The sequence below is a fragment of the Lithobates pipiens genome, unplaced genomic scaffold (genome assembly GCF_037356315.1).
Source record: "Lithobates pipiens isolate NorthernLeopardFrog02 unplaced genomic scaffold, aLitPip1_a1.2 Scaffold_19, whole genome shotgun sequence".
NCBI classification, from domain to species: domain Eukaryota; kingdom Metazoa; phylum Chordata; class Amphibia; order Anura; family Ranidae; genus Lithobates; species Lithobates pipiens.
In genome coordinates, this window is record NW_027507764.1 from 244,992,878 (window position 1) to 245,017,486 (window position 24,609).

Consider the following 24,609-nt stretch of genomic DNA (forward strand, 5'->3'; position numbering starts at 1 on the left):
CCAGATCCTATGCTGCCCTCTCTAGATTGGATTATGCTCGGTTCACGGGGGATCGGCTTCCCTGTGTTCGGTCCTTAGCTTATCTATCCAAGACAGTGTCCAACCATTCCATAGTACAGGTAGGATTGATTTTGGGGAAAAGCTCTCCTGATGCCACGTGCACACGGTCGGAATTTCGGCCAGCAAAAGACTGATCAGAGCTTTTTATTCGGAAAGTGTGACCATGTGTATGCTCCATCGGAATCTTGCTGGCCAAATTTCCGCCAACAAAAGCTTGAGAACAATATTCTCAATTTTTCAGATGAAATTCTGATCGTGTATGCAATTTCGACGCACAAAAAAACACGCATGCTCAGATTCAGCTACGAGGTGGAAGCTGTTGGTTACTGGGTATTGAACTTCCTTTTTCTAGTCCCGTCGTACGTGTTGTATGTCACCGCGTTCTTGACGGTCGGAATTTGGTGTGACTGTGTGTATGCAAGACAGCTTGAGTGAAATTACGTCGGGAAAACCATCAGAGCTTTTTCCGACCAAAATTCAGATCTTGTGTTCGGGGCATGACAGTTCCAAACTGCCAGGAGACACTTGCTGGTGGACCTCAGTACTGCATGCCAAATGACAGATATTACCAGCGGATGGAACTCTTCCTGACAGGGACACAAGAGCAAAGAGGGGCATCAAGAGGTTTGGTGACACAGGCATTCCTATTGACACATTTACTGTTCGCATCAGGCTGAGTGTTAATAGCAGCAGCAGTGGCTGGACTATTGCCCAAAGCAGTGGATGCGATTTTTATGATGGTACCTCTGCATTTATGCATCAGGCTATGGTCAGAAGGGGAGGTAGAAACACCCCAAAATAGGGCTAAAGGGATCTCCCTCAAGCTCTGAAAGCCTAAAACTCATCTCTACAATGGCATCCTCCCCTGAGAGCCAGTGGCTGGTCAGTGAGCCTTCAGGGGCCATGGAATATCTGCAACTGTTTACAACACTGCAGCCCCTGCTTATATTTCTAAAAAGGTTTTTTCCTCAGCCATGATAGCATGGGATAAAGGTTAGTGGCTTAAATCGCATCCCAGATTGGGATAAAATGCGACAGGTTCCATTCCATTACCCAAGGACCCTCAATCTGATGATCTAGGGGCGGGAGAAGATGAAGAGGGGTCATGTGCGGAAGGATCAGCTTCACATTGTGGATGCAATTCCTTACGGAATTGGTCCGCTCCACATTTTATGCTACCCTTAACTGAGTGTCCACTTCTTGTTTTGGATTTGCTAAAGCCTTCTCAAAGCTGTGCATGCCTTTTTTGTCCATTCTTTGTTGGGAAAGTTTATGTATTCTGAGTGGGATCACCCAGATAAGCATTTTTTCCCTCCTAAAATGTTTTTCACACTTTATCCTATGGAGGAAAAAAATGTATTAAAGGTGGAAGATACCAGCAATTGACGCTGCTATATCTTCTGATTAAAAGTTTGACTTGTACGGCAGACAATGCTCAATACTTAGGGATCCAACAGATAGAGTTGGAATTCCTATTAAAAATAAAAAACAACATATATTGTTTTCTTGACGACAGGTTGAGTGTTCAGCCTGTGCTGACAGTAATTGGTATATGTCAAAATCCTTGAGGGACCAGTTAAAACAGGTGCTCAAGGTTATCCCTGCTCAGCAGGCCCAGGATCTGGCAAGGTCCTAGTAGCTTTATGTTGGCAATAGACGCTATGAAAGATTTTATCTTCAGGCCTCACGCCTTTCACTGGGTTGGTACATATGCATAGTATACTATGGTTGAAAAAAATTGGTCAGCTGAAGCGTCCTAAAAAAAAGCAAAAAAAACTCCTGGCTGGTTTTCCTTTTTGTGGTGAACGGCTGTTTGGGATATCTTGGATAATTCGTCCAAAGAATTTCTATTGGAAAGGTACTCCATTTAAAAAAAAGGAGTAAATGTATTTCATTTAAACAAGCTACTTCTCCAGTGTCAGGGGCATCAGCCTCCAGGCAGTCACGACGGCTCCCACCATCAAGTTCAAGAGGTAATCCTCAGGGTCAAGCCCAGGGACAAAATAAACTACAAACAGGATACTAAAGCCTCCTTATGAGGGGGTACCCCCGCTCATGGCTTCTGCAGTTTTCAAGGGTCTGGCTGAAAGAATGTCAAGGCAGATGGGTGGCTTCTTTAAAAGCTCTAGAGTACAATCTGGGGTTTCAAGAGTTCCCGTCTCCTTGTTTTCTTAGATCAAACGTTCCTAAAGATCCGGAGATAAAGTCTTTCTAGCATTGGACCATCCTTTGGCAAAGAGTGGTCATGCGGGTCTCTATGAAAGAGCTGGGGTTGAGGTTTTATTCAAACCTTTTTTTACGGCAATATCGAATGGAGATGTCAAACCCATTCTGGATCTCAAGAATCTAAACTGATTCCTGGATATCTGTTCTTTTTCGCATGGAGTCAATCCAATCAGTTGTCTCCATCCTACAAGGAGGAGAACTTTTGACGTCAAGGGTGCATACCTCTGTGGGCATATTTCCCCGCTCACCATTAATATCTACTTCAAGGTATAAAATCTTAAAGTGGTTGTAAACCCTTACAAACCACTTTGACCTACAGGAAAGCCTAGATTAAGGCTTACCTGTAGGTCCAAGAAATATCTCCTAAACCGTGGTTTAGGAGATATTTCTTGGACCTACAGGTAAGCCTTAATCAAGGCTTACCTGTAGGTCAAAGTGGTTTGTAAGGGTTTACAACCACTTTAAGATTTTGTAGTAGTTTATTTTGTCCCTGGGCTTGACCCTGAGAATTACCTCTTGAACTTGACAGTGGGAGCCGCCGTGACTGCCTGGAGGCTGATGCCCCTGACACTGGAGAAGTAGCTTGTTTAAATGAAATAAATGTACTCCTTTTATTAAATAGAGTACCTTTCCAATAGAAATTCTTTGGATGAATTATCCAAGATATCCCAAACAGACGTTCACCACAAAAAGGAAAACCAGCCAGGAGTTTTTTTTGTTTTTATGACGCTTCAGCTGACCAATTTTTCAACCATAGTATACTATGCATATGTACCAACCCAGTGAAAGGCGTGAGGCCTGAAGATAAAATCTTTCATAGCGTCTATTGCCAACATAAAGCTACTAGGACCTTGCCAGATCCTAGGCCTGCTGAGTAGGGATAATCTTGAGCACCTGTTTAAACTGGTCCCTCAAGGATTTTGACATATACCAATTACTGTCAGCACACAATTACAAAAAGACAGTCGGACAGCGGCACACAGGCGGAGGACCGCTTTGGGGGCTTCATTCTCAGGTAAGTTATTCATAATGAGCTAGTATGCTAATATGCATACTAGCTCATTATGCCTTTGCCTTGCAGGTTGCATTAAAAAAATGCCTTTTACTTCCTCTTTAATTTTCAGTTTGTAGTTCTGCTTTTCGGTCTAGCTACTGCACCTTGAGTGTTTACAGAGGTTCTAGCCCCTCCTCTAACCAGATTAATGGGCCAAGGTATAACGATTATAGTTTACCTAGACGATCGGCTCTTGATAGACCAGTCGGTAGCCCGCTTAGCCAAAGTATGGTCACCACATTCAACTACCTAGAATACCTAGGTTGGCTTCTCAACCTAGAGAAATCTTCCTTAAAGCCATTAAGGAGGTTATGGGTCTGTTCATAGATAAACCCAGAAAAGGATCTTCTTGCCCCAGGCAAAGATCAGCGCCATAAAGGAACTGATTAAGGTGGTCGAAGCAAGATGAATCCCTCTATTCAGCTTGCATGAGGAAAAGATGGTGGTTTCATTCAAGGACTGCTGCAAAACAGTATCTCATCGGCTTGGAACAAGAGCGCTCCAGCTCGAGATTTTCCAATGTGTCTGACTCCAAAGGTGCGCCGGAGCCTCAGTTTATGGTTAATAAAATCTGCAAAGGGGAAATTCCTTCCTACAGTTACCTGGGAAGTGGTAACAACGTACGCCAACCTTTTTTAGGTTGGGGAGCAGCCCTGGGAGAGGCAACTGTCCAAAAGTAGTGATCAGAAATTACCTTGCCCAGTAACATTCTACAGATTTGGGCAGAGCGCTTGGTCTTGAAGGCCTGGATGTTTCATTTACGGAGCTATCCTGCCAGGATCCAATCCAACAATGCCATAGCAGTGACCTATATCAATCACCAAGGGGGCACAAGAAGTTGTGCGGCCCAGAGAAGGGTGGTTTGTATCCTATCTTGGGCAGAAAACAATGTTCCTTGCCTATCGGCAGTTTTTCAATCTAGGGATAGAAATTTGACAGGCGGTCTATTTTGAGTTGCCAGCATTTGTTGCCGGGAGAATAGTTCCTTCTCCGGTCGAGGCAAAGGGGGTAAGAAGCTCAAATTCCCCCAGAATATACCGCCAGAATCCAGTCCCGATAGACAGCAGTCTAGAGAGCGGCCGCATCGCATCCACATGGCGTCTCAAACAGACACGCGGGAAGGACTGGCTGCCTCTCCCCCCGGTATCCCAGAGGTCATGGCAGCAATCGCCATCTGCCAAACGGCTGTTGCCTCATGCCAGGCGGCCCTCACATCCAAGATTGAGGAGATGCAGATGGATGTGGGTCTTATTAGGCAAGACCTGGATAAAGTCCGCTCCAGGCTGATGATGGCCGAACATCGCATCGGTTTGGTGGAGGAAGCAGTGGGGGAGAACACGGGAGCGATCCACACTCTGCAATCCAAGGTGAAATTGCTGGAACACCAGGCCGAGGATTCCGAGAACAGATGTCGATGGAACAACATCTGTATCGTGGGGCTGGCAGAAGGCACGGAGGGTAAGAACCCCACGGTCTTTGCGGAGGAGCTGCTTCGCTCCCTCCTCCCGGCGGCTTACCTATCCCCATACTTTATGGTGGAGAGAGCGCACAGACTTCCACCGCAACCAGGCCCACAAGGCTCTCCTGCCCATACCTTTATTAAGCGTCTCCTCTATTTTAGAGACCACGATGAGTTGCTTAGAGCGGCCAGAGCTGCTGGGGAGCTGACATACAGCAACAATCACCTGTTGCTGTTTCCGGACTTTTCCATTGAAACCCAAAAGCTCAGGTGCTTGTTCGATGCCATTAAGGCAGGCCTCCATGCCAAAGGAATAAAGTACATTGTACTCTTCCCCGCCAAGCTGCGGATGATTGATGGGGAGACGGTCCTTTTTTTTTACCACCCCGAGGGGGGCCGCATGCTGGCTGGAAACGGTGCCTCCGCAGGGGTGAATTTCTGTGGGGCTGTAGTACCCCCACAGGGGTGAAAACCCTCACAGAGCTACAGTAACGCTACATGTTCTTCTTGATGACCACGTTCCATGGTCTAACAGTTTCAAGATGTTACTACCCATTTAACAATGATGCGGTAACCCATGGGAAACTTAACGGACCTATTCTTTTCACGGATATACCTCACATACTCACATACTAACCGTTGACTGGCAGCATGCAAGCAAGAACCACACAATCATACATTCTCTGCCAGACTCTTAGGTGGAGGCATCATGTCGGCAGGCATGCTGTTGCGTATACTTTGATACTGGTGATTTATCCCTGTCTGCTAGCATGGGGTTGGCCGCTATCTCCTTCATTGATGGCTTAGCCTGCCTATAAGTTACATAAGGGGTAGCTTGCCTATGGTACTTTTTGTCTTTTGGTTATTGCATTCTTATCTGTTAATACAGCAAGGAGTAAGTTTGAAGCCCCTGGCTTGTCCAGGAGAACTATATGACTTGGTTACAATGACATAGCAGCATCTCTTGGGTACTCTGTTTGCTCCCTCGATAGCCATGATTTTGGAGCTTAACCTGTTCCTCCCTTATTTACACCTACTGTTGGAACACTGAAGATGCTATATTGCGGATACTTGGGAAATACACGCATGCCTCCCAGACGTTGGTTGCCTTTGGGCAGGTTAAGGCGTTGCTGACCAAGTTTTGGTTATATATCTGGGTTTGATCTACAGTTTTCAGTTTGAAATGTTCTGTTTGTTCCTTTATTGCATAATCATCTCGATATCACTTGTACATGCAGTATGGGAGGGGCTGGGATAACCGGTGTTGACCGGTTGACCCCTGAAGGGATTGGAGTGGCTCCACCCACATTCCATCACACGATATACAATTGCTCTCTCAGACTGCCATGGCCCAGATACCTGTGATTTTGTGGAATCGGCAGAGTCTGAATTCTGCCCATAAAAGATCTCTGGTGTTTAACTATCTAAGAAAGTATTCTCCGCACATCTGTGTTTTGCAGGAGACCCATCTCCTTGGGTCTTGAATCCGGAGCCTCAAAAAGGCCTGGGTTGGGTCTCATTATCATACAACGTATTCCACTTACTCCAGGGGGGTTAGCATCCTGATAAGTAAACAACTACCCTTCCAGCTTTTGAGTGTTAGACCTTCCCCCCAGGTCTGTCCTATCCTTCTCCATGCATTTATTGCTAACAACCCATGTGTTCTGGTGGGGCTATACCTCCCTCCCCAGGCTGATCCGGCTTTACTTTACACAATTATGCAGAAGGTGATAGAATATGGAGTGGAAGACATTCTGGTAATGGGTGACTTCAACCTGATCTCCAAGCCAGACATGGATAGATTACACGCTGTGTCTCCTGGGTGCCAGTTTGTCAGAATGGGCCGCTTCTTTCGCTTTGACAGATGAATGGTGCCACTGCAATCCTGGTACTAAACAATTTACCTGCCACTCCGCTGCATTCAAAACTCTGTCTCGAATGCTTCCTGTTCTATGCTCAAGAAAGTCACCAATGTTGACATCCTGTCTAGGGGAATTTCAGATCATGCCCCATTGTTACTCAAGGTATCTTTTGCTCCCCTGGGGGAAAGGCTGTGGAGGCTCTCTAGGTTTTGGATGAAAGATGAGTCCAGAAAGCGGTGCAGGAGGGGCTGTCTAACTACTGGATAGAAAAAGCTGGCACTGCTACTCTGGTCACCTGGGATGCCTTCAAGGCCTGGACCAGGGGAGAGTACGTGACAGGCATCTCTGCAGCTCGTAAGAGATCTATGCACTCCCTAGAGAGGTTGGAGGAGGAGGCCAAGGTGAGGGAGGAAGCGTATGTGGCAGACCCCGGCCCGGGTTACTTGTGACGTATGACAATTTGTGCTGTGCTGTGACAAGTATCATTGTGTAGAGTGGAGGCAACTCAGAAGTCACTCCTTGCCACAGCCCTTAAAATATTTGAATATGGCAACAACAGTGGTCGTTTGATGGCGTGGTTAGCCAAGGGCCAGTTTGCCACTACCCATATTGGTAGCATCAGAGACTCAGAGGGGGACCTGTTGCAATCACCTAGTGACATTAATACTAGATTCACCCAATAATACAGACACCTGTACACCTCCTGGGTGGACTAACCTCCTCAGGAGTTATCCTTACTTAGCTTACTTAGTACTTAGCTGATTTTCCTCTCCCGACTTAGGGATGAAGCGTGTCTCAACCTGGAGGCTGATATCACCCTGGAGGAGGTTCATACCGCTATATCCCAGCTCCAGGTGTAAAGACCCCATGGGTGGACGGTCTGCCGACCAAATTTTTCTCCCAACATCAGGACTTGCTGTCCCCTCGGTTGTGGCACTCTATAGCACTCCCTGATTCCATGCCTGAGGATGTCGTGGTCTTGATTCCCAAACCGGGTAAAGATCCTTTGGACTGCTCCTCCTACATGCCAATCTCTCTCCTAGACGTCGACGCCAAGATTTTTGCAATATTGGCAAATAGGTTGTCGATGGCCCTGGAGGAGGTAGTCCATCCGGATCAAACTGTATTCATGCCCAGGAAGGGAACCAATATCAATATACGACGCCTCTTTCTCAATATGTCTATGACACACGAAAACAGTGGTAAACGAGTCATCGCCTTCTTAGATGCTGAGAAGGCGTTTGACTCAGTGGACTGGGTCTTTTTGTGGGAGGTGCTGAAAAGGTTTGGCTTTGGCTCTAGAGTCATCAGGTGGCTACACATGCTGTATCGGACGCTCTTGGCTCAAATCCGAACTAATGACAGGCTGTCGGAGCCCTTTGCTTTACAGAGGGGCACACGCCAGGGCTGTCCGTTGTCCCCAGCCCTGTTCGCTTTGGCGCTTGAACCTCTGGCGACATTAATTCGGACAGGGTGAAGGGACTAAGGGTGGGCCCCCTTGAAGAAAAAACTCTCTATGCAGATGAAACGCTACTGTATCTGCAAGACGCGGGCGAGTCACTAACAGCTGTATTAGAGATTTTTGACACATTCGGTAAGTATTCCGGAATACGTGTTAATTGGTCTAAACATCAAACATTTTCCCTCTAGACCCCCAGGCCCACGACTCTGACAGGGCGATACCGCTATGTTGGTTTGACCAATTTAGGTATTTGGGTATCCAAATTAGCAGGGATCTGACCAGCTTCATGGACCTGACTCTGCACCCGATCACGTCCCAACTTAGGACTAGGTGTGCTTCCTGGGCTTTCCTTCCACTAAACCTCATGGGCCGCATAAATTTGTTGAAGATGCTGTTTCTTTCCAAGTTTATATACATCTTCCGCAACAGCCGGTCTGGATTCCTAACTCCTTTTTTATAGAACTGGACACATACCTGGGAACGTTTATTTGGGGGGGAGAGACTCCACGACTGGCTAGCTCAACCTTAGCTCTACCTGTCCGCTATGTGGGGTTGTTTCTGTCAGAGTACCGGACCTATTATTGTGCGGCCATGCTGGTCTCGGTCAGGTGGTGGTTTGTGCTTTCCTAGAAGAATGCAGCTGTGTGCTTAGAGGCAGCTATTCTCGGATTGCTCCAAGAACTGGGCAACCTAGTCTATAGGGGACATAGGGCATACGACAGCCTTCCGCGTCCTACTAGAACGACCCTTCAGGCTTGGACGGTGGCTAGACAGAGACTTATTCGCCCCCAAAACTGGTCACCATTCTGTCCCGTATGGGGAAACCCCAACCTCTCACAGTTTAGGACAATTCCAGAACCACACCTTTGGGCTAGGTATGGCATTAAGCTTGGAGATATTATCTCAGAGGGTGTTCTGTTGCCATTTAAGTCCCTCCAGGGTAAACACCGACTACCGGGGTGGATGTACTTTCAGTACCTCCAGCTGCGACATGCCGCCCAAGCGCAGTTTCTGGCGATACCCAACCATACTATGGACCCTGTGGAGGAACTGTTGGCCCAGGAGGAACTCCAGAAGCCTTTGTCTGCATTGTACCTGGACCTACTGAGAAGAGACTCCACCAAACTAGAGAGGCTCTGGGACAGGTGGAAGGCGGACATACTTGACTTGGACAGGGAGGACTAGGACGACTGCTTAGCTAATAGTACCTCTTTACTAATCTCTTCCAAAGAGAAGTTAATTCAGGTTAAATTCCTCCACAGGGACTATTATACCCCCCAAAGGCTTCATAAGGTTTACCCACAGAGATCACAAGACTGTCCCCGGTGCCAGAATGACGTAGGATCCTACTTCCACCTGTTTTGGAGTTGCCCCAAAATCATCGGGTATTGGGCAGGGGTGGTGGAGACTATTAATGGTCGCCTTCAGTTGGATCTTCCTGTATCCCTGGAACTGGCGCTTCTGGCAATCCAGGACGATGATCAGAGGCCAAGATGCACTAAGCTGCTACTGTCCTACCTTTTTCTTTTATGCGAAGAGGGACATTATTTTGAGATGGAGTGCCCCCTCCCCCCCTACAGTTGATTCATGGGAGAGATCAGTTAATGCAGTGCTCCCTCTCTACAAGTTAACATACTTGAACAGGAACTGTCCCAAGAAATTCACTAGAGTCTGGCAGCCATGGACAGCATAAGTGGAGGTCGTTACCTGTCTGTAAGATCACGATTAGGTGATTAAGATGCTGACCTCCCGACCCCCGAGTGCAAGGGGGTTACTCTGTGGAAACGGGATGCCATTGATGTGTCGTTATACTAATTACTTGCTGATTGCAGATCACCTGTACTGTATGTCTCGATTTGGTCCATTTTGGACAAACGTATCTTGTATTGATTATGTCTCAATAAAGGAACGTTTTGAAAGTTAAAAAAAAGAACAAAGGATCCACTAGCATGCGGAACAGGTACTTTGGTGTTCCCATGGAATCAGTTTTACTGATTTATGCATTCCCTCCTTTTCTGCGTGTGTCCACAACATCTTCGCTGAATGAAACAGGAAGGGAAGTTGGGGATTCTTGTGGGCCCTGGCTTGGTACAGAAGATCTTGGTTTGCAGAGATCATAAGGATGGCAGTAGGGGTCCCATGGACCCTACTTCCATGTCCAGACCTTCTCTCACAAAGGTCCGGTATTCCATCTTACCTTACAAACGCTAAATTTAACAGTTTGGCTATTAAGGTCCATACTGAAGAAGCGTGAGCTGTCAGGTTCAGTGCTATCTACCTTGGTTAATGCAAGGAAGCCGGATCCATAATTATATATTATGGAGTCTGGGAAACATATGTCTCCTGGTGTGAATCCAGGGGTTGGCACCCCAGGAAATAGGTCATAGGTAGAATCCTTGACTTTCTGCAGATGGGGTGAGATATAAAGCTGGCCTTGAGTACTTTCTAAGGACAGGACCGCTTGCGTTGCATTCTTTGGTTCGTAACTTTATTCAGGGGGTAACACGGCTTAATCTCCAGTTAGGTCACCCCTGAACCCTTGGGATTTGAATTTAGTTTTGTTGGCATTACAAAAACTGTCTTTTTGTTTGAGCTGATACGACATATTCCATTGGTCCTCTTTGACAAGGAAACATCGCCACATTCTCTTGATGTGTTGAGAGCAGTCAAAGTCTACTTAAAGGCGACTGATCAGATTCGGAAAACTGATGTTTTTTTCGTATTGCCTGAAGGTCCTAAAAGAGGACAGGCAGTATCGAAATCTACTATTTCTAAATGGATTCGACAAGTAATCATTCAAGCTTATGGTTTAAAGAGGTAGATTCCACCCTCTCAAATCAAAACGCACTCCTCTAGGGCTGTTAGTGCTCCGTGGGCAGTGCATCACTAAGCCTCCATGGCTCAAATCTGCAAGGCCACAACTTGGTCTTTAATCCATACATTTACCAGATTCTATCAGGTAGATGTAAAAAGGCATGAGGATATCGCCTTTGGGCGCAGTGTGCTGCAGGAAGCAGTTTAACTCCTCTAGTCTTGTGTTGCCCTAATTCTGTTGTGTCTCCCTCCCCTCAGTCGGCATTGCTATGGGACATCCCACATAGTGATTACTGTGGCTCTGTGTCCCGTGGTGTACAATTAAAAAAATAGTATTTTTATAACAGCTTACCTGTAAAATCCTTTTCTTTTGAAGTACATCAGGGGGCACAGAGGTCCCACCCCTCTTTCTAGTATACACGTGTATTGATTTGCTACAAAACTGAGGTACTCCTGGTATGATAGGGGTTATATAGGAAGGCAACTTCCTGTTTAGGGTGTGCCAGTGTCCAGCACCTGAAGGTGGCCTATAACTCACATAGTGATTACCATAGCTCTGTGTCCCGCGATGTACTTGAAAAAAAAAAAGAAAAGGATTTTACAGGTAAGCTGTTATAAAAATACTATTATGTTTGGAGGAAGTAACTATGGCCATCCGTCTATTGCCATCAAGTAAAACTTCAGGTCAAGATGGCCTCCCATCAGAATGGTATCAGGCAGAAATAGAGGATTTGGCTCCTAGCCTCCTTAGGAAACTCCCTGACTCGCACTTATTGTCGTCTTACCCAAACCTGACAAGGATAAGCTGCTATGTGGGTCCTATCGTCCCATATCTCTCCTGAATAATGGCGCAAAAATACTGGCAAACATTCTTGCTCTCAGACTCCAGACAGTTATTCTATCTCTCATACCGATGTGTGATTGATACCTTGCGCCACAAAAATTTATTCTAATAAATTTATATGCTAAGTTGCTAATCCCCTACCTAGATATAATATATCTAGTGCAATATGAAAATAAATGTCATGGGGAGCGTTAAATTACTGTCAATAGTTATCAGTCAATGGCCATGTGAATAATGTACTAGTAAATCTATCTATAAATATATGCAACTTGATTGCGTCTATTAGTGAAAAATCTCTAATAATAAAGCCAGTGATAAATCAATATACTGTGTACATATGGTAAACATGCTATATAATGGTATATATATCATCCAACAATGTATTCACAACATATGCTTTCACACTGGAGACAACGGAGCAGCAGTTTAAGGGCGGATTGCAGGCGCTATTTCTAACGCTATAGCGCCTGCAAAACGCCCTCGGTGTGAAAAGGATCTTAAAAGTGGAAGACATTTTTTGTAATTTTCGTTTTTTGCAGCTGTGGTGTGAACTCACTGTTGGATCACAATTTTTCAGCATATGTTGTGAATACATTGTTGGCTGATATATATACCATTATTTAGCACATTTACCATATGTACGCAGTATATTGATTTATCACTGGCTTTATTATTAGAGATTTTTCACTAATAGACGCAATCAAGGCACCTATATTTATAGATGGATTTACTAGTACATTGTTCACATGGCCATTCACTGATAACTATTGACAGTATATTAGCGCTCCCCATCACATGCATTTTCTATCTCTCATACCTCCTGACCAATCGTGTTTTATGCGTGGCAGGAGTACTTTTTGATAACATTCACAGGCTATTTTTACATGTCCATAATGCATCACTCAAGAAGCGTATTGGGTTTGTTCTCTCTTTAGACGCGTTGAAAGCTTTTGACACTGTGCATTGGTCCTTTTTATGGGAAACTATGGTATGGATGGGTTTTGGTTCACACTTTGTCCAGTGGGTTCACTTGCTATATGCTGATCCATGGGCCAGAGTCTGCACCAATAGGGATAGCTCCATGTTCTCCCTGCAGGGGGGTACCAAGCAGGGATGCCCTCTTTCTCCACTTCTGTTCGCTATTGCTATTGAAGCCTTGGCTCTGGCAATGTGGCAGACGTCAGAGATAAGGGGCATCTGTTGTGGTCTGGTGGAGGAGAGCTCTCTGTCTATGCGGAAGATGCCATTATATACTTGGACGGTTGAAAGAGTTCCTTTACTAAGTTGATGCAGGTGGTGGAGGAGTTTGGAGAGGTTTCAGATCTTCAGTTGGGTTGGGAGAAATCGCAGGCATTTCCTATATGTCCTTCTATCTCCACTAAATACCTACAGAGGTCACAACTGAAATTAACATCATCCTTTAAATACCTAGGCATTCAAATACATGGTGATCTCTCTAGATAAGAAGAACTTAATATTACTCCCATAGTCAAAAAGATGGCGGTCAGGCTTCGTACTTGAACGTCATTGCCCCTCAATCTAATTGGCCGCATAAATATCTTCAGAATGATCTTCCTAACAAAAAAATCTACCCTCTCCTCTCTTTTCTGGATCGGTAGCCAGCCCCGTATGGCCAAGTCCTCATTGCAACCGGATAGGGCCGTGGGAGGTCTGGCATGCCCAAATTTGCAGAATGTATTGCCTCCCGACTCATTTATGTACATGCTTGGTTACGGTCTGACCCTTAAACTCCCACCACTGCGCTTCTGTCGGACTTCTTTGGACCCTCCACCTCTCAGGGACAAGCTGCATAGGTCAAGGAGATTCGGGGGCTTAAAATTCTCTCCTGTTTACATTGAATATGTGGCTTGGGGCGGGGGGATTTTGACACAGGCCTCTCTGGATATGTTGCCACAGACCCCCTTGTGGAGGAATCCTAATCTCCCTGAGCTCTTTGGTCACCTGGATTCTCCCTGGTGGGGTCAGTTTGGGGTTACTCACCTTTCCCATATCGTTGAGGATAATAATTTAGTGCTTTTTGACATACTTAGGTGTAAACATGACATTGAAAATAAGTTTATTTTCTTTAAATATCTCTTATGGCATGTCGTTCAGGCGCATTTTGCGTTATTGACCATTGGGCTCATGGAATCTTCTATTGAGGACCTCTTGTTTCCAGAAATCTCCAAACTGGTGACGACCATTTATGGTCGTCTCCAGTTGATGGTGACCGACCCTTTCCAGAACTCTCATCGCAAATGACTGTTGATAATGCCTGAGCTTTCTGAGGAGGATTCGGAGGAGGCTACTGAGATATGCTTTCAGGATATAATCAGCACTGCTGACCAGTTGATCCATTTTAAGTTTGTACATCATCTACACTACACACCAGCTAAGCTGGTTAGGATGGGATTGGGTCAGGGTGATGTGACTTGATTGCTGAATTTTTTTTTCATATGTTTTGGTACTCCCCTGGACTCTCATCCTAATGGAAGGATCTGTTTGCCTTTTTCGAACACAAGCTTCATCTTCCAATACCTCACACCACTATTTTATTGCATTGCAGGGATGCTGGCCCCCTTTCGGCACATGCCTTCTCTCATATTGTTCATGGGGTTCTATCCAAATTTAAGTTGATATATGAGTAGGGCATGCCCTATGAAATTCACCAAAGAAAAGGGAAACCATGGTTGAATGTCTGAGGACTTCTGTGGGGATATCCTTTCATCGCAGGTTACTCAATAGGTGTTCTCCACTAATTTAACTTAGAAATACTGATCTGATGGACGGCAACAAATGGGCCAGATAATGTGTTGCGTGGAACTCTCCGCCAAATTGGGGGTCTCTGGGAATGTGACCCTGATGGGGGGTCATATGTGGCATTGGTATGAATGTGTGTGTGTGTGTGAATGTTGGGGGTTTTCTTTGTTTTTAGCACGATGTATCCAATTATCGAATGTTAGTAGATACCTGATCTTATAGGCCCTTAAGTGCCTTATGTGCCAGTGATGTGTTGTCCTTTCTTTGTGTGTTATATTGTGAATAAATAAATACCTTTAGGTTACTATCAGAAGACCTGCATAACAAGGTACAATGGGACATTATAAAGATGGAAAGGGATATAAAAAGATATCCAAAGCCTTAACTTTGCCAGTAAATATTGTTCAATCACTTTTCAGGTAGACCAAGAAAGATTGCAGCCACAACTGATGAGTTATTCAGGATACAAAGAAAAACCCACAGGTAACCTCAGGAGAAATACAGGCTGCTCTGGAAAAATACAGTGTGCTTGTTTTTAAGGAGCACAATATGACAATACTTGAGCAAAAATGATCTGCATAGTTGAGTTGCCAGAAAGAAGCCTTTACTTTGCCAATGCCACAAAAAAGCCCAGTGAAGTATGTCAAGGCATTCTTGGGCATATTGTAACTCTGCGACATTGGCACAGTAAAGGCTTATTTCTGATACTAGACCATACAATTTTTTCGTTCAAGTATCGTCATATTGTGTTCCTTAAAAACAACTACGCCAATTTTTTTCCAGAGCAGACAGTATTTCTCCTGAGATTACCTCTGTTCTTTCTGTGTTTTTCTTTCTATACATAAGATAAGGGGTGTTTTATTAGGCCTGTGGACAAAAGTTATAATTAGGAGGAAGTGGGTAGGTCTAAAGAGGTGATAACATTGACACGTACCTCCAAGAGTTTTTGAAACAATCCCATTCCTTCCATTTGTCTTTCCGTTCCACTTCGATTCCCCGCTCCCTCTCTCTATCTTGCTCCCACTCTATTTTATGGGTATAATTTACTCCATTTATCTAATCACTTATCTTGGGGCTTTCTGGTCTCTGCCAATTCCTTGGGATCAGCCCCTTAGCTACATTTAGTAGAGTTGGTAATAATGAGGTTTTATATTGTCTCATCGGACTATCTGTCCCATGGAACAGACAGACCCATGGATCGAGAGGAGTAGTTTCGTTAGTTATTTTCCTTATCAATTCTATGGTCTTTATCCAATATTCTTTTATGGTGGGACATTCCCACCATATATGCAGCATCGTGCCCTGCATTTTACACCCTCTCCAGCACTCTGATTAGGTCTCAGGTTGATAACTTCTCACTCTATCCGGGGTAAGGTACTATCTTGCTAGGCATTTGTAATTTGTTTCCACTATCTTAGTGTCCAATGCCGATTCACGTGTCATTCTCCATATTTTTCCTAATCTATATTTATTACGCCTCGTGCCTATTTCCCGTTCCCATTTCTTGATATATGGAGGTACCTCCCTGCTTGCCTTGTTGCTGTCTCTGGCCACAATGACAGGCACGCGGCGTGCGGCCACTTATATAGGGACATGTTGATGTCCCCGCCCATTATGATGTCACATTTCCAGCACCCTGTGGGACTGTGACATCATAATGGGTGGGACATCATCCGGCGATGTCCCTATATAAGTCGCCGCGTGCCTGTCATTGTGGCCAGAGACAGTGACAAGGCAACAGCTCAAGAAGAGAACAGAAGGCGGTAACGACGAAGACAGCGGCGACAGAAGACCGGCCACCGCTTGTAAAAGAGCTAGAAGAAGGCGCGGAGGCCCGGCAAGAAGAACCGAAGAGGGGGATAAGACCCCCAAAGTCGTAAGAAGACCCCCGGATGGTGGCGAAGCAGAACGCCGGGCTCCTCCGCTAGTAAAAGAGCTAGCAAAAGAGCAAAAGATAGCGGAGGAGTCCAGTGAGAAGACCTCCCAAGATGGAAGAAGACCCCCGGAGCTGTGCAATAAACTATTTTTAACCCTTGTGTGTTGTGTTTTATTTAAATTTTTTTCACAGGTGAATGGGTAGGGGTACATTGTACCCCATACTCATTCACATAGGGTGGGGGGCCGATATCTGTGGGCTCCTGGATAACGATAAGCCCCCCGCCCGCAGACCCAGACAACCAACGGCCAGGGTTGTTGGGAAGAGGCCCTGGTTCTCATCAACATGGGGACAAGGTGCTTTGTGGTGGGGGGGCCTCGTGGCCCCCCTTCCCCAAAGCACCCCCCCATGTTGAGGGCACGCGGCCTGGTATGGCTCAGAAGGGGGGGGGGGGCGCTCGCACGTTTTCTGACTGGCCGGGTTGCGTGCTCGGATAAGGGTCTGATATGGACCTTCAGGGGGGACCCCCACACCGTTTTTTCCCCTTTAAGTCCATACCAGGTGACAGGGCCAGCGACGCTTCATTCGCTGGTCCCGGCCACCTGGAGCCGCGGTCAAAATGAACAGACTTTTTTCTGTGCAGGAAAAGTCTGTTCATTTCAAAAGTATGGCAGACTAGCGCACACACGGTCGTATTGTCTGCCGGACTTTTGGGTAAAAAAAAATCTGCTGGAGCTCACACACGGGGGGATTGTCCAGCGGACTTGAGTCCGCCGGACTTTTCCACCGGATTGTTTGATAGTGTGTACGCGGCATTAGTTACAATGTTTTAAGTTCTAAACTTGGCAGACTGCCCGGGATGCTTTCTTTTGACAGAAAGTGAGCAGATATTCTCTCTACTTGTTTATATGAAAGAATTGCCTACTCTCAGCAGGAGAGATCATCAGGGGGGGTGAATCGAGATCACGATTTTGTAACGATTAATCGCGCAGCTCTATTGTGAGTGCAAAAAATCTTATTGCTATTTTTATGTCCATTGGGGAGTAAATGTGTTTTTTTGGTGTTCCACTCTGAATCTGAACTTGCATAGACATGGATATGTTTTTAAGTGAATAGCTATTAAGAACACTAGACTGATCACTTGGTGTCCACTTGTTTTCAGCTTTCTCATGATAAATGTGGATTTCTGTTTGGTTGAGGCTTTTAATACGTGTGTAAGCTTCATTGACAAGTCTTTTTTTTTTTTTTTTTTTTTTTTTTCAGTCTGACTTAATGGCATGTTTTCTTTATAATTGTCTAAAAAAAAAAAATCTGATGCCCACAGGTACCGTGAACAAGCGCAGCTCTATAAGGAAGAACACCTGAAAAACCGACAACTTCCTGCTTGCTACGTTCAGTATATGATCGCCATCATTAACAACTGCCAAACTTTTAAGTAAGTATATATTGCTGCCTAGCATCAGAGGTATAATTTGCATTGTTATTGAGAACAACACTCAAAAAATATGAAACACTGATAATACTTTGTTTATGGAACACTATTGTCAGTGGCGTCACTAGAACCTTCAGGGCCCCGATGCAGGAAACCATGGCGGGCCCCCCTCCCCCCGACCTCCGGACAGGGCTCTTTTCTCTGAGCCCCATGGTGGAACACCAGAGCCCAGTCCCAAGTGGGTGGCTGCATATAAAGGAACCGATTTAAAAAACATCAATTACAGCCACTGTGCCCATCAAACTGCCACCACTGTACCATCAAATGTCACTACTGTGCCCATGAAACTCTGCCGCTGTGCCCATCAAATGCTGCCAGTGTACCCATCAAATGCTGCCACTGTGCCCATCAAATGCTGCTACTGTGCACATCAAATGCTGTTGGTGTGCCCATCAAATGCTGTCACTGTGAATCCCCACCGCCCGCTCACTGTCTGCCTGCCACTTACCCTGTCTTGGTGGGGCAGCGGGTAACGGCCATGAGCGGGGTCCTCCATGCAGCTACTGCCATCCTCATCTCCCGTCCTCTCCTCCTGATGGGCGTCCAATAGCTGTGTCTATCGTTTTAGCCAATCGGTGATGGGTAAAAGACCCACACACCTGATTGGTGGAGAGGCGGTTCAGTGTTAGGAAAGTGAATATTAATTCACTTTTCTAACACACCTGGATAGACTGTGAGCGTCAAGCATGGCGCTCGCAGTTCACCTATTTTGAAGCCTATTATAGCCCATGGCTCTAATCAGGTGCTGCAAAAACACCCCCCGCCGCTGTAATTCAGGCAGCCGGCACCCCAAAAGGGACCAGACACCTAAATATGGGGGTGGCAACGGTGGCCATGGATAGATTCATGCTATGCTATGCATGAATCTATCCATTGGTCATAGAGGGGGTGGAACCTGTGCACCCTTTTGGATGCACCGCCACTGATAAACACATGCACACACATGCATACATACACATACATACATGCATGCTCTCACACACACACACACAACCATGCTCACACACACACACAAGCATGCTCACACACAAACACATACAAGCATGCTCATACACACACACATACAAGCATGCACACACACACATACAAGCATGCTCACGCATACAAGCATGCTCACACACACAAGCATACTCACACGCACACACAAGCATGCTCACACACATGCACATACAAGCATGCTCACACACACATACACGCATGCTCACACACATGCACATACACGCATGCTCACACACATGCACATACAAGCATGCTCACACACATGCACATACAAGCATGCTCACACACATGCACATACAAGCATGCTCACACACACACACACATACAAGCATGTTCACACACACACACACACACACATACAAGCATGTTCACTCATACAAGCATGCTCACACACACACATAAAAACACAAATACTGTAGATAGGCTTATTAAAAAAAATAGCAGACATTTACCTTGGCTCTTCCTGCCGGGTACTGCACTCTAGGGGGAGACAAAGAGCACACACTGCTTTCACTAAGCCTAATGTGAGGAGCTCCCGCACAGTGCTGATTTCCGTTCGGCTGATGATCGTGAGCTCCTCTCAGCCTTCCCTCCTATCGAAGAGTACGGGGGGCCCTCGGGCCCCCTGCAGCAAGGGGCCTGGGCGCCATGGCGATCTTGGCGACCCCTATAATTCCGCCACTGACTATTGTACAGTTTTCATTATCATATAAAGTTAGAATACAGTTTGAAATTGGTATAAATCTTTTTAAATCTAGATTTAAACAAATGAGTTCTGAAACTGGTAGAGTTGCTTATTTAACCATATCCCGCTTGGCCAATAGCAGATTGACGGTCGGACGGGGTGTCTCCCATCCTGACTGGACTTTATATGATGTGCTTTAGAATGTGCCGCAAATGCAGGTATCGCGACAATACGTAATGAGCTGTGTCCCTAGGACAGACCATCCTTGATCAGGGTAAATCGCAAATTAAATTGTCCGTTTAACCACGTGATCCACTGTGTCTAATCACAGCCAGTCACTCCTGATTACAGAACGGTTAATCTCTGTTCCCGGATTTCTTCTCACTAGAGGAAGCAGCCTCTCCCAAAAGAATAAGAATAACAAGATCATAAAACCTGCAGCACCATAAACCCCTACTGCTCTAGACCCCAGGAAGAAAGGCACAGGATCAAGGACCAGTACTGGATCCCCGCACTGGACCCCAAAGAATCTGGGACCAAACCTACCTTCCCAATGTCCTGGCAAACACATTATGGCTGCCTTTCAGCTCAGGGTCAGCTACAATTCCCCCCTTTAACTGCACAGCTAGGTGTGCAGCCCAACAGTAAACTGGACATTTTCTGAAATAGATTTTTATTTGTTTTTTCCTCAAGATTTCTCGCAGTATATCGTGGACCAAACAAATTATTTTGCAGAGCCATGTGACGGCACTGGATACTGCAAAATAAAGGTAGAAAAACGATGTTGTTTTTTTTTTTCATTTTGAGGCATAAGGCTGAACTAAGCTCACATTAATGTTTGCAGGGGGAGAATTTTAGTGTTGGGGTGGACTTCCACTTTAACTTTCTATGGATGAAACATTTACCAATTCACCCTTTAAATGGCACTGTTGCATTAAACATGCCATAGATCATATATGTCAAAAGGTCATGCTATTGTTGACCCTTATTTACACAGCTGTAATCGTGCTTTGCTGGGGTTTTTTGCTTTCCTCTGGATCAACTGTGGGTAATAGGATTGTGTATATGGGATTGTATTATATATATATATATATATATATATATATATATATATATATTTATTTTTTTCCTCTCTTATTGGTTGAACTAGATGGACTTGTGTCTTTTTCAACTTAACTATGTAGCTTTTTATAAAAGTTTTGAACCTAAAAATAATGGGAGCAGCTAGAAATGCATACGTTTCCCAATTGACTCATTTAGCCAGATATTAGGAGTGCACCGAATGGAAATTTTGGTGCCGAAAATAAAGGATACACTAGGCCGAAAATTACTGTTTTTTAAAAATAATAAAATTGAGCCAATATACAACAATATCTATTTTCCCATTGTATTTGAGAACAACTTGTGCAAACATTTCCAACAGAATTTGTTTGAGAAATGTTCACTCAAAGAAACCTGGTTTCATTCTGAAACCAATGGCAAAAAGATTTTCTATACAAGCCTGAGAAAATTACAAGACTATAAAAAATAAATATATAAGTCGCTGCACAAGATGAGACATTTTTTCCTTAATGCATTCCCCCGCCTCCCTGAGTCATGTAATAATCCAGTGCTGTGCCCATCTGCAGCAGTGCTGGTCTCTTTTCCTCTCCTCACAGGACACCGAAGCTGGGTTCACACCATTGCGAATTGGATGCATGATAGCCGCATCCGATTCGCAATAGCAGGAGATTTTGACAGGCTCTCTATAGAGGTGGTTCACATCTCCGCAGCAGGTCTGTTTTGCAGAACAAATTCAGGCTGAAATCAGACCTGAAGTGGTGAACCAGCACTAGTCGGACCCCCTGCTGTGAGCCGAATGCAGCTCATGTGAACCAAGCCTGAGTCAATAGCAAGAGTCATTGGCTCCTGCTGCTGTCATTTAAATCCTGTGAGGAGGGAGAGGAGGGAAGGGCTGAGCTGCATTGTGTGTGTGTCTATAGATGTACACAGCCTGACTTCGGAGCAAGCCTGTAGGTTTGCCCCATTGCCAGTGGCTTGCTCTGGGTGCACACAGAGGAGGAGCCGAGATCGCCGGTGGGGGACCACAGAAGCGGAGGTTCGGGCCACTCTGTGCAATACCCAGTTTTTTGCTATTAAGACTTTCTCTTAATCATCTGATAATGGTTCTCAGAGTGTGAGTGTGTATTTGTGTGAGTGTTTATCTTAATCATAAACAACACACAGCTTGTACTAATAGGCAACCCCTGGCATTGGTGGCACAGGCGGCACGTGAAGCCTCTTGCCGGCATGCGGCTCCCTCCCCATCAGCAGAGCAGTGCAGTGAAGTGTCTGTGAGACACGGCTTCTGCCTCACTAATGTATTCCAATCTCAGAATTCCCCACGCCCCACCTACATTGAGGGGGAGGCACTATGCCCCCACACATTGTAAAAGATGGGAAACATTGTTTGGTTCTATAACTTTGCTGTATCTGTGATCGTCAGCTTTTGTGATCGGCAAGAGATTGGGTGCAGCTCTGCTTGGCGGGGGCGTTCCCACTTTCCAGGAGGGGGAGGAGGACTGTAATTGGTCACTACTAAAGCCAATCAGTCCTGCTAGCCCTGCCCACCGTCTGCAGGAAAATGGCGCACTTAGTTGCCACTACCAATCTCAAAGAAGGGATTTCACTGTGATTGAGAAACACAATCAGGTGACAGTTTGTGGAATTACTGTTGAGCTTCTGGGAACTATATAGATATATATCTATTATATGTGTCACTTACTACTGACCCCTCAGCTCTGCATCATCTACTACTACTACCAACCTCTGCAACACCTACTCCTACCATCCTCTGCATCACCTACTCACGATCTCTGAACTCAGCATCACTTACACCTGACATCTGAACTTTGTGTGACTCATTCCTGAACCTTTGCGTCGCTTACTACTTAACCCCATCACTCAGTGTCCCTTTAAGCCACAGCCAGAATTCAGCGCAATGAATATCACACCCTGCTTTTGCAGGGGCGCTCCGCACCACGCTTTTATCAGCTGCGAGGGCCCAACTTATGATCTTGCACATAGGTCCACTGCTTTTAGAAAATGCCCCGGGTCTGAGCTCATCATTGTGCATCCATTCCAGATGCTTGTATTTGACATCACATACAAGCACATGGGCTGGATGCAAGAGGCGAATCTGCTGGAATTAATGTGCCAGAACAGATGTGTCTCATCGGTGCTTCCATGCAACACTCTGCATATCATAGACGAGATGAGGGTACAGCGGTGGAGCAGATGAGCAGTAGGGTATAGCGGTCGGGCAGATGAGGGGGGGAGGGTTTAGCGCTGGGACAGAAGAGCGAGAGGGTACAGCGGTAGGGCAGATGTGCAGGGCAGTACAGTAGTGGAAGAGATGAGGGGGGTTACAGTGGTGGGACAGATGAGCGGAGGTGGGTTTCAATGTTGGGCCAGATGAGAAGGGAGGTTCAGAAGTGGGACAGAAGAGCAGGGGGGTACATCAGTGGGGCAGAGGAGAAAGGAGGTACAATGGTGGGACAGATGAGCAGGAGGTTACAATGGTGGGACAGGGGAACAGAGGTGAGACAGATGTGCAGGAGGTACAGTGGTGGGGCAGAGGAGAAAGGGTATTATAATAGTGGGCCGGGTGAGAAGATCAGTTCAATGTTAGTTCTGACGAGAAGGTGGCTCAGTGGTGAGACAGAAGAGCATGGGGGTACAGCAGTGGAGCAGATGAGCAGGGAGGCACAGTGGTGGGGCAGATGAGCAGGGGGGTTACAGTGGTGGGGCAGATGTGCAGGGGGTTACAGTGGTGGGGCAGATGTACGGGGGGGGTACAGTGGTGCAACATGAGCAGAGGCGTACAGTGTTGAAACAGATTTACAGGGGGGTACAGTTGATCTGAGGTGTGAAGGTGCAGGAATTGGGGCTGATCTGAGGCGTGAGAGTACAGGATGTTTGTCACTATAACTCAAGTAGTTGACAGCATTTACTTTATAAATAATCCTTTTCTTGGTTGAGTGTGTGACGTTGACATTTTATTTGTTATAAAATCGGCACGCTCAATTTCTTTGCAAACATTTTACGGCACACTGTGCTCAAAAGGTTGCCTACCCCTGTGATAGACCATGAATTATATGTAGTCTACCTGCAGTTTCCAAATCATACCCCCCCCCCCTTTTTTTTTTATTAGGGACTCTACCTGGACCCCCACTGTGTGTAGCTGGCCTGTAAAATTTGCTTCAGGCACTGTATGCCACGTGTGTTGTTAGCTGTATATACAGATCCAGGGCTGTGGTCCATCCCTGTGGTTCCCTAGACCCTGTATATACCTTTTTGAGGGTATGTCTACTGTGACGTGTGAAGCCTCTACCCCTAGTTGGCCCAACTTTGTAGGCAAGGTTATGACAGGGTTTCCTGTTATGTTGACACTGGTTCCTGGCTTTTAATAAGATGAACTATAGTGCATAGCACACAGTGCAGTTTCATAGACAAAAACAATAGGGAGCCATTCACTTGAATGTGTTACCCTTATTATCTTAGTTTCTACTGTCCAATATACAGGAGGCTGATGACATGGAGGCGAAAGTGCCAATGGTAGGTTACAAGGAGAAGCAGGGTAAAGGAAAAGTGTTAGAGAGGCTATTCCTGAGTTGATACATCCCCACAAAGTTGTCAAGTGGTGTGATGGGGATATCCACTCAGGAGTGGCATTGCTGGAGTAGAGTTCCTCCCCTAGCTGCCAGGGAAGCAATTACTCCATGACAGGGGTAAAGTTACAGTCAAGGATAGACAGATATCTAATTTGTCCCACTAATAACCAAGTAGGGAAATAATAAGACAACCTGTCACAAAGACCATGATTACTTACCAGTAGGGTTGTCCCGATACCACTTAAGACCGAGTACAAGTACCGATACTTTTTTCAAGTACTCGCCGATACAGATACTTTTTTTAAATGTCATGTGACAGTTTGGTGGCCTAGCCCGACTGATGGGGCACTGCATAGGTGGCACA

General features: G+C 45.7%; 1 protein-coding gene across 2 annotated transcripts in view; it reads left to right on the forward strand.

Moving 5' to 3' along the window:
- The window catches only part of EXOC3 (exocyst complex component 3), a 344,012-nt gene that overhangs the window by 188,467 nt on the left and 130,936 nt on the right, over positions 1-24,609 (forward strand). For both annotated transcript variants that reach the window (XM_077491872.1, XM_077491873.1), the window contains one exon: positions 17,742-17,852. In XM_077491872.1, the coding sequence (XP_077347998.1) occupies positions 17,742-17,852 (111 nt within the window). The remainder of the gene's footprint in view (positions 1-17,741; positions 17,853-24,609) is intronic.